This window comes from Trachurus trachurus (assembly GCF_905171665.1).
Source record: "Trachurus trachurus genome assembly, chromosome: 5".
Lineage (NCBI taxonomy): Eukaryota > Metazoa > Chordata > Actinopteri > Carangiformes > Carangidae > Trachurus > Trachurus trachurus.
The window spans coordinates 10138620-10154107 of record NC_139896.1 but is presented as its reverse complement, the minus strand read 5'-3'; the positions used below and the strand labels follow the sequence as shown (position 1 = coordinate 10154107).

Genomic DNA, 15488 nt, shown 5'->3' with positions numbered 1-15488 from the left:
TACTATTTCAAATATTAGACCTACTTCCTGCACACAGCCACTTTAAAATATCCAACCAAAGCTGCTCTTGACACTTACTGACATCAAAACAGACCACTGAAGTAAAAACAGACTGGCACGAAATAAGTAAATACTAGAATACTGAGATATAATCAGGAAGTAGACTCCCTGTTTCGTGGAGTTAAGAGGAGATTAAAGAGGCTGTTTCGATGCAAAAACTAGTCATTAGATGACTCAGGACTTTCTAATAAAGTGTGAGAGAGTGGGAGGAATAGATTTTTAATTCAAGCCAGGAATAAGGGTTTGTACTGATCTTGTAAATCCAGTGAACAGATGTTAACCACATATAGATTATACCAAAAAAACTAAACTTTACTCTCAGGCAACAGACTGCATCCTGATATATGAATAAAAAAACCTAACACAAATATTGTTGAATAACCCTTAAATGTCGACCTCCTGAAGTTCACTTCACCACCAAATCTGGAGATCAGTTCAATCAGCAACAGATCAGATCGACCAATCACTTTGATCCATTGTTTGAGAGCAGCATTAGGGGGTTCAACCTGCTTCCCACTCGTAAAGTAACTGGGTGTTTCCTCCCTGCGCTTGAATGGAAGGAAGAGAAAAGTTTTCACAGCTACACCTATACACTCTTTCGGCTTAAAAATGCCACTGAAAACATTAAACAGCACAGTGCTGAAACAGGAAAGGAAGTAACAATACTCCACATAGTCCAGATAATGAGGGGGTCAGGGGGGTCACACACACTCAGGAAGCTTACAAATGAGTTACTTGTGTGTGTGTGTGTGTGAGAGAAGGAGACAGGGAGAGAAGAGGTTAAAAGTTGCAGGGGAATGTGTAATACCTCAAACTGCGCAGGCTTTACAGCGGAGACCTGGGCTGCCGGTTTGGGTGTGGCCTGGCTCGGCTGCGACTGCGGAGAGAACCAGATAAACAGAGAGAGAAAAGTTACACATGCGCAATGCAAAGAAAAAAAAATCTAACAAGGAGCCACTAAAATCACTTCATGCTTAGCTTCACACTGAGCAACATCAACATCGTTTCACAAGATCTGTGGAAAACAAAACCCTTCCACATAGCTAATGCCTGCATATACAGTATATGGACGGATATGACAACAGTTCCCGATGGACAGAGAGAGAGAGACAGAGAGGTAAAGAAAGAAACTGTATGTACAGCTTTGTCACAAACTGCTGAAAAACATCCACAAACCCATCATCATCACCCATCACCCACCCATCCATCATGCTGTTGTCAGAGGGGGTAGGTTCAGGCACTGCATTCCTCACTCAAGGGTGTGACTGTTGGTTGTCAAACAGAGTGCAAAGACACACCGCGCATTGCTGTTGTTTCTGGTTGCCACAGCAACAGCAGCAGCAATGATGATGAATAGTCGGCTCGAAAACATAATTTACTCTTCGGGTGACACGACAGACGATAACGTTAACACATGAGGTCGGCCTTTGGACTTAAATGTCTCCTTTTCACACTCACACACTCTGCACTTTCTCACAGAACAACTATCAATCACACTGCATCACTGGTGCTGTGATCTTTGATTTCCTGACACGAGTCGAGCTTCCTGTTCAGTTACATACAAATCGTTCTCGCTCCTCGTGCTGAAGACCCAAGTTTATCTTCTGGTTCATGGTTCTGGTTCAGACCTAAAGACCTAACCCCTATAAATATTACAAGATCCAAAAATGTGCATCAGAAATGTTTAAATAGGGAAATGTATAATGTTTGGTTGACCTTAACTGACAAAAAATAGCTCTCACTAACAGGAAGCTTTCCAGACATTGGAATTTAACAATTTAGAGATAACAGGCCTGGCCTACACATTGTGATGACTGTCAACCATCAACCATAGTCTACAATGTTTGCAAAGTTTGCAAAGGAACCAGGGGCTGTTCATAAGACCTGGCTACACAGGGCCACATAATACAAGGCACTGCATCAAGAGCATTTTTAACAAATAAGAAAAGTAGTCTACCAAACTCAATCTAGTCTGTAGGATACAGTCAGTTCGTGTTATCTTGAGAAATAACGTTCAAAACCATCCATATTTAGAATTTCCCTCTGGCATTAAAGGGGGAACTATGCAAGTCTGGTTGCTTTTCCTCTGTGTTGCTAACCCTCCTCTGGGCCATGTGCATTTGTTTTTAACGAAGCCGGCAAAAAAGTATTCCATGGAGCGGTGGATGACGTTATACAACATATACAATGTTACAATGTGTATATTAGTGTAGTCTCATCTGTCATAAACAAAAGATTACGGGTTACGGAGCCCGTTTCAGTTTTTGTTGCAGTGCTGCAGAGATGAGAGCTGGGACACCGGGTTGGCTGCAAAGTACTGCACTGATGTTGCAAGGTTGGTTTTCAGCCAAGAGACGTCAGGTTGACGACAGACAGCATCCATTCTCAAGTCTGTTATTTAACCATCACAATTACTCCAAAGCTGGTAAAAAATTAAGCATAGCTCTGGTAAAAATCCTGCATAGTTCCTCTTTAAATGACCAGTACAATACTCACTCACTCTCTAATCCTATGTGTTAGATTAGACGAATAAAAGCCATGTATTTTTAGTTTTACAGGTGTATACAAACACAATGGCAGCCGTGCGTGCGTGCGGTGGTGTCCAGGTGGAGTCGTGTATACGCTCCAGAGCCCAGCCCTGTCCTGTCCTTTCAGGTGGTGTGAACTAAGAACGCAGAGCCTCCACCCCGCTGACACCAGAACAGAGTTATTGCTGTTAGCTTTGCATCCAGCCCAAAAGCATTGTGTGGTGCTGTTGTTTAATTGTTTGGGGGCAGATCTGAACCAGCCTGTTTGTGAACATTTCTCTATTGGTCCTCCTGACTCACCACAGAGGGTTGTGAGATCAAATCTGAGCATACTGTAGGCGCACGTGGACAGTAAAGCATGCTATAATGCTAACGTATGGTCACTGAACAGGTTTTACATTGCGATGTAGGTAATAATTAATTTCAAAGGATGTTTGACTCCTGTGACAGAAAATGCATATTATCGCATGTCTGAGCACCTATAAGTTAAACTGTAAAGCCAGTTGTGCTTATTTTTATTTCATTTTTTTAATTCATTTATTCTTTTTTGGGGGGTTAGGGGTTAGGGTTTTGCTCCTCTTGACCTACTGTCCTGACTCCTGCATCATATGCGTCTGTTAATCACCGAACTTGCACAATAAAAAGTAAAAAAAAAGAAAAGAAAAGTAAAGCCAGTTGGGCATCACTTTATATAGTTATGCTGAGAGGGTCGGGATGGAGGGCACAGACAGTGTGTACGTCTGTGAATGGCTGTGGTGAGGGAAGGAAAACAGAGAGATGAACGACAGTAAGATAATGAATTGCACCACTCTGAGTCGTCTGCAATCTGAGACCTCTGATTTAGAAATGAGTGCAGCTCTTCACTGTCGGTGATTACCCAACACGCTGGTGTTACATTTACCAGAAATAACAGCAGCATTGCAGTGTTGTTGACACATGTAAATCACACAGCTTTGCTTTAACCACTGCAGCTAAAATGATTCCTCGAACGCTCAATATTCATTTGAAAAATCTTACTCTGGGCAGATATAAGACTATTTTATTTGAGTTTTTCTGATTAGAGAAAATTGCATAATTAACTAACTGACAGTTGGCAGAGTCAACACGAAGCTGTTCAGAAAGGGAAAGGAAGGAGGAAATGGCACTGGGGAGGAAGTGAGGTCACGAGCAGCCAGGGCATCCCCTCTGCCACAGGGGAAGTCATGTTGCTCCTGTTACTGCAATAAATATTGATTGTTGCTGCTAGTAACCACGAAACACACCATCGACCATCGAGGACACAGGGTGAAACGGCACGCCGCTGGGTGGTAACGTGGGATGTGTCAGATGTTTTGCAAGTCTCACATGCATGTACTGTACACACACATGAAACAAAAATCCACAAGCTAAGATTTTTCTTTTATTATTACACAAAAATGAAGGTAATGGTGGAAATTTTTATGTGTGTAATAAAACTAGGCACATAGATATATTGCTTAAATTCTGATGACTTACATCAGTGAAGAAAAGTGCATTAAGTACAATAAGCGTTTGTTTTCAGCTGACGCTTTGGGCAAAATGGTTCATTTGGTTTCTTGCAGAGACCTAGACGAGCAGTCTATTATTACTGCTCTCATGTGCTTGATAGATTTGAAGCTACAACGAGCAGATGATTAGATTTATTAATAAACAAACCCATGCTTGCTGTTTCACTTCTTTGTACTTCCCTGAGCTGCTGGCTCTTGCTTCATATTAACTGTTAAGCATAAGAGCGGTATCAATCACGCTCTCTACAATAAAAATGTATAAACATATTTTTCATGAACTATTCCTTCAAACAAAATACACTAACATACCATGGTGTGATATCCAGCCTTGGGTGCAATATTCACATATCAAAAGATCAAAAGCACTTTGGTGGTTTTGGTTATTGTCTGTCGGTTTTCTGGTATGTCATCGGAAAATAATCAAATCATGAAGAAATCACATCCACTGTGCTTTCTCTGAGAGAAATCCACATTGCGAAAAAACACAGTGTACTCAATGACCACATTCTCATAAGATTTGAAATGATTGTGTTTATAATACAAACTTGAAGTCTCAGTTGAAATCAAAGGAAGTTGGCCAAGAGCATTTCGGTGACTCATTTGTCTTCTATTCACACAAGAGAAGTCCACAAACATGGAGCTGGGTCACAACCATGCAGGCATGAGAACTGTGAAAATGTGCTACCTTGCCAGTCTGGATAAGCAACACTAGGGCTCAAAGTAAATCTGCATTTGAGGAAAAAACAGTGTCTCAAAAAACCAGACACAAACAACAAAGTCATCTCCCTCAAGGCTGTGTCTGACATCAAAACCACTGCATAGGTAAATGACCGGCCCTGTCTCCACTGTGTGACAGATGCCATTTAACAAAGACAGGTTAGGCAGCACATGATACGGTGAACCACCCAGCTGCAAACAAACAGGCTGTTTATTTCACTCACAGTCCATTATGAGAAACAATGCATGGTACAGTATAACAGACAGGATGGAAACTAACTATCCCATTACATGAGCTTATTTACAGGATGACTCATGCTATCAGCAGCAGGTGATGATAAAGATGATCAATAATACATGAATATGAATAAGGGGGGGTGGTTACCTTGCTTTACGTTATTTTCTGACAGAAAGCTGAAACTGAAGCTTGCACGTCACAAACTGAACTCTCTGCTCACCTGAGACCCGCCCACCACATGCTTTGAGACTGTTACGTCTGCTGTGACTCCAAACTGCAGCATTCCTGCATTCCTCATGCCTCCTGTACAGCAGACTGCTCACTGCTGCTTACAGGTGAAAAACTACACAGATACTAATAACACACACATACACACACACTATGGTACACATGCCTCACACATTATGCCAGCCGGAGCACCCTTTTCAGCAAAAACTAAATTAAGATGTGTGTCTGACACAGGTGTCATCAGCATTTTAAAAATGGATGGTGGTGTCCGGCCCCTCCTCCAGGTTTCCTCTCTGTAACATATTTTTGCAGAGTTTGTTTTTCCGGAAAAGCAGAAACATGACACTGGGTTTTCTGCCCATATCCTGAGGTAAATATACAGTAAAAATAGAAACCACTTATATTAGCAAAAAAAAAAAGTCATTACCATTCAACAATTTCCCATGAGCTGCGCCTCAATATCATCATTAAATGTTTCACCTGAGTTTCTGCACCAAAATCAAAACAATACTTTTTTTTTTATATTGATGCAGACATTTTTATCAACCATTGAACTTCCCTTACTTTATTACACATAAGTGCACCTACACTGCTCACTGAATTACATCACAGATAAGCTGCTTGAGTCATAAAGGCAGTTAGACGATGCAATAAAGTCGTGAAGATAAGTAATGAAGGTATTCAAAAAATATTGTGTGCAGTTGCAGCACGCTAACCTGAATTTAGGGCACGTGATAAATTTACTCTTAATACGTACAAAATACAACTAGAGGCTAGATGATCTCAATTTTAAAGCATATCATCTAAAGGTTTTTCAACAAACAGTTGCAGCAGTGAGAATCAGCAGTGCAGGAGGGTAGAGGTGCTATCAAACTACTGTAGCAATGACAACTTGTAGTGAAATAGTCTGCATTAGTTGGTTATTCGTAAAAGATCTTGAATATTATGTTTTTGGGAGAATTAGGTGATTTTCTTAGTGCACTGATGAACCTGTGGACAGAAAATCCCAGAGTCATGTTATCTCTTCCCTAAAAACAAAGAAACCAGTTTGGGGAATTCAAGCAGGACTACTAGAGGACTTTTCTCACACGTCCATATAAATGGGGTGGACAAAGTAAAAGGAACAGTATACAAGTGTCTGTATTCTGTATGCAAATACTTCCTTTATGAGGTGATTACATTTTTATTGAGACTGTGACAATTAATCCAACAGTGGAGTCATTGTTGTAGATTGTCAAGTCATTAGACAACTTTGTACTTGATGTTGCTGTTACTCTGTCCAGCCCTGTACGACAGACAGACAAATTCGGAGACGGATTGACGGGATGCAGATGACGTGAATCTCATACAGCTGTACCTGATAGAAATTTTGTCGAGGTAAGGGAAGGGCCCGATAGTTGCCGTGTATCTGTTTCACAAGGAAAATATTGAAGCCATTAAGCAGAAGTTCACAGCTCAGACACACACACAGTGAATCAGTGCAGGGATGGACTCACCTACACAACAGTGCATAAATATATATGATAAAATTCAATGTGCATACTCTGCCCAACAAATACAAGTGTAAATTAGGGATGTCACGATTATAGATTTTATTGGTACGATTATTATTATTTACACAAAATATTTTAAGTATCTTTTAATCTAGGACCAATTAATAATCCCCCAGGGGAAATATTCAAGTCATTAATTGTCATTATCTATACCAAATGTTAAGTTAATTTTAATCCTTTTTTAAAATTACAAATGACACTCTTTAAACTCCTACCGATTCAATGTTACATTAGGTAAATGGAGTATGGAGTATCTGTATCTGTGCATTTTCCTTTACTTTGGCGCACATCTGCCAATACGGTTCCGACATAATCTTTAATGGAAAGTGACGGTATTTAGGAATCTTTACGATTAATTAATTGTGGCGTTTAATACCGCGATTAATTGTGAAAACAAGTAATTGTGACATCCCTTGTGTAAGTACAGGTTTAAAATCACTACAGGCTTCAAACCAACAGTTTATGTAAATACAAACTGCAAAGGGGAAGTCGGTTGTCAAGTAGTGAGTGGCAACTTTTTGTCAAAAGCAACCAAATAGACAAGTGTGAAATGTGTGTGAAAGTGTGACAAAACACTTGAAACCAAAACCACACTCTCTTGATGGAGACTCATACTGATGCTCGACTAAAGCTCCTGTAGTAAGACACGTGACACACACACAGACTGCACATCAGAACAAGAGGACTGGTGGCAACATCATCCGGTGAGGACTACACACACACACACACACGCTGCCTGATGTAGCTGCTGACAGGACGTCAACATCATAGTCATTCTGGGAGAGAGCCGGGCACGCTGCCGTCCCAGGCCCAGGAGAGTGTGGCCAAGATTAGGCGCAGGATTTTGGAGCTCTAATGATCCTCTCATATGACTCTGAACTCCAGTGACAGTGCAGTAAGGTCATAATGGCAGCTCGGTGCCATCTGAAACCATTTGAAATGCTGATGTGCTTGTGGTTTCCCATTCTAGTCGTTGCTTCCGTTTAACATGGGTATTAAAGGCTTCATACATCATCCATGACATGATGCACACGACTAACAATGCCCTTGTCCGTCAAAAGAGGAGAAAACAATGCGGTAGGCCTATATCTGGACCTTCCCCAAAAAGAATGATTAAAGCTGTAGCACGGCCCTGCTATGAAAACTGATGACTAATGCCAGGCCCCACCCCGCCAACCACTAACACGCACATGCGAGTATGGCTAAGAAACAGCTCCTTTGCTATTTTAAAGCAGTGGCAGCAGCTACCTAGCTATCACAACTTGTAGTGAAATGGTCAGTAGCAATAAGGTGGATGAGCTGAATGGTGGAAAGCTGTCGTCAGTGTTAAAAGTCAAGAATAGGAAGCATAGCTGGAAAAGTAGCAACGGAGGGAACAGTTGCTTTGTGACTCAGGGTGAATATTATTGGTACAGGCGAGATGAGCTATCAGACAGCTGGGTCAACTCGACAGTGATGTCATTAGTTGGATATAACGTAATTGTCATCATAAACTGTGCTTATATTGCGCTGTTATTAACATGGATTTATTGCCACATCACACAGCCAGTGTATAGAAAGACAACTATGGTACTTTAACAGCAAATTCCTGGTCTCATGTGTTTGTTTATCACACTGTCTGAACCCTTTCTCATTATGCAGAAGGATAATGTAATATGTTAATCCTATATTTCCATTTCCATTCCATTTCTTTTACCAAAATAAGCAGCGCACACTGACTTAGGCATTTTCTAGGCATTTAGGTTAAACTTAGTTCCCAGCATTGATAAAATATTGATTAGAGAGCGTACTGCAGTACAAATTCACTGTTGATTGTTTATTTCATCCCTTTCGTTGTAACCAGGGCAATAAATTGTTCTCAAGATCTATAAAAGTAACAGTGACGGCAACGCAGTAATCTCTTTGCCAACTTTCCAACTTGACACGTAAAAGCCACAAGCTGCTGCTGCTCAGACAACACACACACACACTGATCACGGTGAACTCCTGTTGAATGCAGACACATGACCAATAAGCCTCCAAGCCTGTGATCATACCACTGCCCTGCTGTAGCCTACAACAGCCATCCAACTGACAGTTTGACAGATATCAAACAGGAAGCCTCTTCACACACACTGGCATTTACAAAGGAGTGAGCATACTGCCCGGATACGTACCATAGGTTTGATTGTGAGTGTGTATCCTCAATATATGCTGCTGTATATATGTAGCACCAAGATGCTCCCCTGAGGCTGCTTCAACTTAGATTTCCGATGTGTAAACACTTCAGTCTGCTCCGAATGTCAAACACACACGCATGCACACACACGCACTTTTGTAAACACACATACATACATAGATACGCACACACCCAGCAGGGAAAAAAAACTTGACGCTCCGCCCTCTAGGAAGAGGCAGAACCAGGGCAGAACAAGCTGGAGCTGCTCAGGCTCCGCCTCCTCATCCACAGAGCAACGGAGCAGGCTTTACAGTCTATGGCTGAGTGAGATTGGACAGTCAGACACACAGAGACCCGCCCACTGCTCCCTCCCTGCCACGAAAACTAAAGAAGTCAGCGTGAGGGAAACTTTGGGCTGGGTTTGGGGGGTGGGCTTTGGGTGAAGGGATGTTGCAGTTCGATAACAGAAATGATTGCCTGCAGCAAGACGTCTGTGAGAAGAGCTATAAAGGAGGCAGAGTTGAAACGTGAGGCAGTGATGAGGCAGGAGAGGATTTGCTGCAGCACTGCTGTTTGGCAGCATCTGGGTGTGTCTGAGACACTCACTGCTTAGGAATCTGGACCTCAGAGCCACTCAAACAAGAGAGACAGAGAGTGTCTGCGCGTGATTGGAAAGAAAACAAGAGAGGGAGGGGTATCACATCGAGTGCAGTCCACACACCACACCCCGAGACAGACTGAGCTGGGAGAAAGAAAGAGAGAAAGAAAGAAAGGCTGTGAATTAAAGAAAGAGAAGCTGGAAATTTAGGAAAACAAACGGGTCATCGACACAAGTTCTGACATGTTCGCTCCAGCCCTGTGGGCCTTCAGAGTAGCCCCTGCACAAAGCAGCAGACAGGAAACACAGATTCTGGGCTGCAGCCAGAGGTTATGTAAGAATATTAGAAAAACATAGGAGTGTAACCTCTCCCTTCTCTGCACACACACACACACACACAGACACACACACTGACTACAGCAATGAGTAGTTGATCATTCAGGACCCCCCGCAGTTAATAACTAAAGACATTTGATTAACTCAGGTAAAACTAAACTAAACTAAACGAACTAAAACTTCTACTATGAACATGTTGACAAGAGAGGGCTTTGGGAAACAGCTCCCTCTGGTGTCCAAAATCACTAATAGCACTTAGGTGAAAATGAATGGAGGATTGTGAAGTGTGTGTGTGTCTGTGAGCTCATGTATGAGTCTGTTGTTTCATAATGTATGAACACAAGCCTGCATAGATAAATATACTGAATATGTGTGTGTGTGTGTGTGTGTGTGTGTGTGTGTGTGTGTGTGTGTGTGTGTGTGTGTGTGTGTGTGTGTGTGTGTGTGTGTGTGTGTGTGTGTGTGTGTGTGTGTGTGTGTGTGTGTGTGTGTTTGGTCTGCACCCATAAGAAGAGTAACACTTTTTATACATTTTATACACAATTATTAGAAATATTTTTGGCAACAAAGTGAGTACTTAAAAAACAAGAAGGATCAAAGGTCAAACATTGCTTTTTATATGACCTCATTTATGTGTTTTTTTTTCTAGAAAAGTTATCATGATTGAACATGAATAGACTTGCTAAAATGTCAGACAAAGCAACCTGATCATTACAACACAAGATTACCACCTTGATACACAGAGCTAAAGGAATGATTTTTTTTTCCAACAGTTCAACAGTATGTCCTTTGTCTGACAATCTTATTTATCTAAAAATATATTTAATTGGTGAAGGAAGAAGACTTTGGGTGTCTACAGTTCGCTACACAATCACTCCCCTGGCATCCCTGTGGCAGAAATATTCTTGTCTTTTCTCCAAGGCCTTTCACGATGAATCTACTTTAACAGCTTTGGCCCCGGCTGACTCCAAAACACAACAGAGCCAGAAAGTGTTTAGTGTCCATTGATCTCCCTTGAGAGAAAGGAAGAGAGAGAGAACTGGTATGTTTCTCTGAAAAGCATGCATGCTTACACTGGATCCCAAAGCCTTACTTGGTAACCCCCGGTAACGCTTATCATTTGCTGACAATTAATGAGCCAAAACAGACCGACCCATCCAGAGGAGGTCAACCAATCCAGACTGAGGAGCTGTAGGGGGTGGGTGGGGATTTCCACTCTGAAACTTTGATGCTGTTTCTAGGAGATCACAGGCCGAACCAAGAGAGTGGGAGGTTTCATCGCATCATGTTTCTTAAATTAAGTCTGTGAGAAAAACACAGGACTGAGGTTTTTGCTGGCACAATAAGAATAAAACAAACACATTTTGATGAGAGCCGGGAGGTAAGAGGATAGAGATGTGTTTAGCCAAAAAGTTCTGGAGGTGATGGTGAGGTGACAAGTTGTGAGAATCAGGCCACATCTCATCATGAACCTGAGCTGCCAGAGGGAATCTGTGTCCTTCTCCATCCTGCAAATGGAAAACCTGTTACAGCAGCTGTGAACGCTGCAACAAGGAGCAGATAAACGACTCTGGAAAACTTGACAAACCAGACTGATACTCCTTGAGGAAAAGGAGTGACACAGACTAAAACTGGAGGTTGATCTGACGACTTTGCAACAATTAATTAAAATGCTGTGGGTGGGGGCGGATGGATGGGGTCACTGACAGTGATGAACCCACAGAAAGATCACAGCAGCTCTACAGCCTGTCTATCAAAGCTCAAGAGTCTTACAACCCTCATCAAACCTGTTTCCAGCAGCAGCAGACTGAAGGAACTGATAGCAACCAGCCGGTGATGAAACTAGATAAAACCAAAATATTTCTCTCAGGAATTAGTGTGGATCAACCACAGCAGAGATAAAAGAGAGAGAAGGAGTCATTTACTGTAAGTCCAGGAAATCAAAACTTACAGCAGCTATTTGTATCTTTAAAAAAAAGCAGTGAATACCAAATAAACATTAGTTGCTTATCACCAAATACAGTTAAAACAAGTAAAATCCCTGAACAAACTCTAACTATTTGAGTTGCAGCCCAGGCTGAAAGGACTTACATTCATCAAGTGCCCATGACTCCACAGCAGTTTCTGAAGAACTGAGATTAGGGCTCCACTGCAGTAATAACCCCAAGGGAAATAATAGTTGATGACTGGATAAGATTGTCTACATTATGATCTGTAAAACCAGAGACGTTCTATATACGGTAATTTATTTCCTAGAAGGACTTTGGTCAAACATACCCTATGTGAAAAACAACAGCCATGCTGGTGCCCCTTGGGGGATCAAAAAGAGAATTGGAGGAAACTGTTATTTTCTGATCTTAAGCCAGGAAACACCTACAACTCTTTCAGGCTCAGCTCTACATTATCCTCAGTTTAGGACTTTATTAGCACAAATAGTGAACCTTCTCTGGTTCCCTTTTGTTCACACTCACAGTAAACTAAAAATGTCCTTTACTCTGCTGGTTTGATGTTCAAGCACCTCCTCTAAATTTAGCACTGCACTTTCACCCTTGTTTGTTGACCCACACGTGACGTGACATCACCCCACTCTAAAAAGATACACAAAAAGATGGTGATCCTTGTTTGCTTTCCTCCAATCCCCCTCTTTCATGTGTTGACGTAAAATAACACCAAGAATCTTTATCATAATATCCAATTGCAGCTTCCAGTAAGGGGTCACACTGCTTTGCATTACTTATCCTGGGACAAACATCATGTGGCTTCGAGCTTCAGCTTTTCCTCAAGCAGGACAGATGTAAACACACAAGAGAAACTAATGTAAACAAAGAGTTTGGTGCAAGACAACAGGCGCATTCCCAGGTAAGCCCAGAGGCCTGAAAACTGTCCTGTAGCAGCTTTTATATAACTCACATGACAAACGTCTGAGAGAGCAGTGGTTGGTTCAGCAGCTGAGCTAGAAGCCAAACTGACAGTGAAGTGAGGAATCTGACGGCACAAGTCCTGATGAGCGCTTGGAAACACAGATACAGACTGCTAATGTGATAAACAACAACATTTAAAAACACATTTAACACGAAATGGGAAGATGATATTAAGTTGTGCAGGACATGTGACAGCTGTCACACACTCTCTCATCTCTCTTCCTGGCACAAACACACAGCCTGAGAGTTGATTGCACATGATGAACCAACACATTAGTGCAGTTGATTACCTCAAGTCTTTTTTTGAAAGCCGTTTCCATGTCAATGCATTAATCATAATGAGCCAATACTTGAAGCAATGCAACAAAAATAGAGACCATTTTGTCAGCATGAATGAGTAGTTTTCGTATTCCAACAGTTATGGAGAAACATTAACCGTCATTTGGATTCCCCTGGGGAAAGTAAGTCCAATAGTCACTTTCTATTAGCTCTGTTTCTGCTCTCTGCTCACCTAATCTGGCTCTTCAGCTGATGAAGTCACTGAATCACTGTGTTATCCTGCATGTCTCTACCCATGTCTGTTTGCTGTTCTGTGTCGAGTATGAAGTGTATAGTATAGTGCAGTTTTTTTTTTTTAATCTTTGCTGAAAACACTTGGAGATGGTGCTGAGTGATCCAGCCCAGTAAAGCCGATGACAGCTGTGGACTCAAGTGATCATTCTCTGCAGGCCCATCACTAAAGACAACCCATGTCACTTGGATTCAAAATTTGGTATGCTATTATTGTTGATAGATGTTTTGCACTTCTTTTATTTGTAAGAAGTAACTGTATTACCATTATACTTCTATCTATGAGTAAAATGTGAAAACACAAGACTGAATGGATGTTTACAAAATCCACTCAAGGTCATAAAGGATGTAGGCTATGTTTAATAGTGAGGAAGTGTATTGATGTGTGTGTGCATTTAATGACTGTGTCCTTCAAATTTTGTGACTTTGTTCTGCTGGATGTTCATGTGCAGTCAAAATATGTTTCCCCAAGTGGCCATTTCCTGTATTTCTAATGAGCCAGACCAGTGAGTTTCTGGGGGAGTTAAACTGCTGCAGTCCAGAGCTTTGGCCCAAAACAAAACAAAAAAAGAAGAAGAAAAATCCTCCCACCAAATATCCAAAGGTCTATCAGTGCACACTCCTCCTCCCTGGATACATTTGCTATTTAACCTTTCACACATAAAAGTGACTCAGAGCAAACTAACACAGCCCTGATAACAAAGTAGTGACATCAGGACGGCCAGTGCAGACCTGTCACACGTCAACACACAGTCGCGCTCTGTGCCAGACAAATGTGACAAAAGGCACTACTGACACTCAGGCATCAGGATATGATCTAAAGCACATATTTAAAGTTCTGCAAAGCAAAAAAAAAGAAAGAAAGAAGAACAATTATCCAAGCAACACACCCTGCATGGTTGCTCCATCTGCTGCTGCAGATTATCACAGAGGAATGCTATTTGGGCGAGACAGTAAAATCAAAACCCTCTCCTGTGAGAGCTCATAAAAACAAGCCTTGATGTTCTTTTATAATGAAAATAAATCGGGATATTCACAGCGCACTCTGTAAACACACACACATACACACACACACACATGTAACACTCTCAAAACAACATCACTAACAGGGATCTGTCAGGTTTTGGTGCTGGCATTAACTGGTAGCACAGCAGGCATTGCCCCAGCCTTGATTTAATATCTCACCAGGACAAAACAGACTGGACTCCCGGAGGCTGACCAAGAGGCTCTCACATTCCAGCAGGGAGATAGAGAGAGAGAGAGAGAGAGAGAGAGAGAGAGAGAGAGAGAGAGAGACCGACAGATACAGAGAGAGAGAGAGAGTGAGGTCTGACTTGGATTAGAGCCAAGATAGTTTTCCTCCTCCTGTGTGTTTCCCCTACAAGTCCTTCATTGTACATACAGTACGAACCAGACTAACAGAGGCTACGGCAAAAAAAAACTCCAACTCCAAACTCCAAGTACACACTTGTATTTACAGACTGGCTCACAATGACAAAACAAAGACACACGTGGATACTTTTAGACTAGTTGCTCAGCACATACCACACACAAACACACACACACATAGACATACACACATATGCACACACCTGCTCTTCCACAGCCACATCCTGCAGGGCCGGGTTGTCCCGTGGGCCTCGGATCCAGCTCAGTATCTGGCCCATGTTGGCTGAAAGTGCCTCCGAGTGTGTGTATGTGTGTTTATGTGTGCGTGTCTGTCAGCCTCTGCCTTGTATGTCGGCTTTCAGCATGTTTCCAACACGCAGGGAAGAGAACGGGAGAGAGAGAGAGAGAGAGAAGGGGAGGGAGGGAGGGCAGAGGGAGTGAGAGGGGGGCGTGGTCGGGGAGCAGAGGCAGAGGGGGCAGTGGAAAGGCTCCGGCTCAGACGTGGAAGTCACAAGAAGAGGCAGGGCTGTAACTCTCTGGGCTATAAAGGGAAGTGAGCTGACCGTGGACTGACTGACACCCACCTGATGAGGGGGCATATCTGAGCTGCTTCTTGGGGGAAACAGATACCTCTTCAACACACACACAAGCTTAAAAATACGCAAC

General features: G+C 42.2%; 1 protein-coding gene across 2 annotated transcripts in view; it reads right to left on the bottom strand.

Annotated features, from left to right (window-relative positions):
- The window catches only part of cast (calpastatin), a 30106-nt gene extending 14814 nt beyond the window's left edge, over positions 1-15292 (bottom strand). The window contains exons 1-3 of one of the 2 annotated variants that reach the window (XM_083972233.1): positions 15026-15292; positions 6655-6705; positions 869-937 (exon numbers count right to left, since the gene is read on the bottom strand). In XM_083972233.1, coding sequence (XP_083828359.1) covers positions 869-937; positions 6655-6705; positions 15026-15100 — 195 coding nt within the window. In that variant the 5' untranslated portion in view covers positions 15101-15292. The remainder of the gene's footprint in view (positions 1-868; positions 938-6654; positions 6706-15025) is intronic. The other variant, XM_083972234.1, reaches the window with a different exon arrangement.
- Positions 15293-15488: the final 196 nt, after the last annotated feature.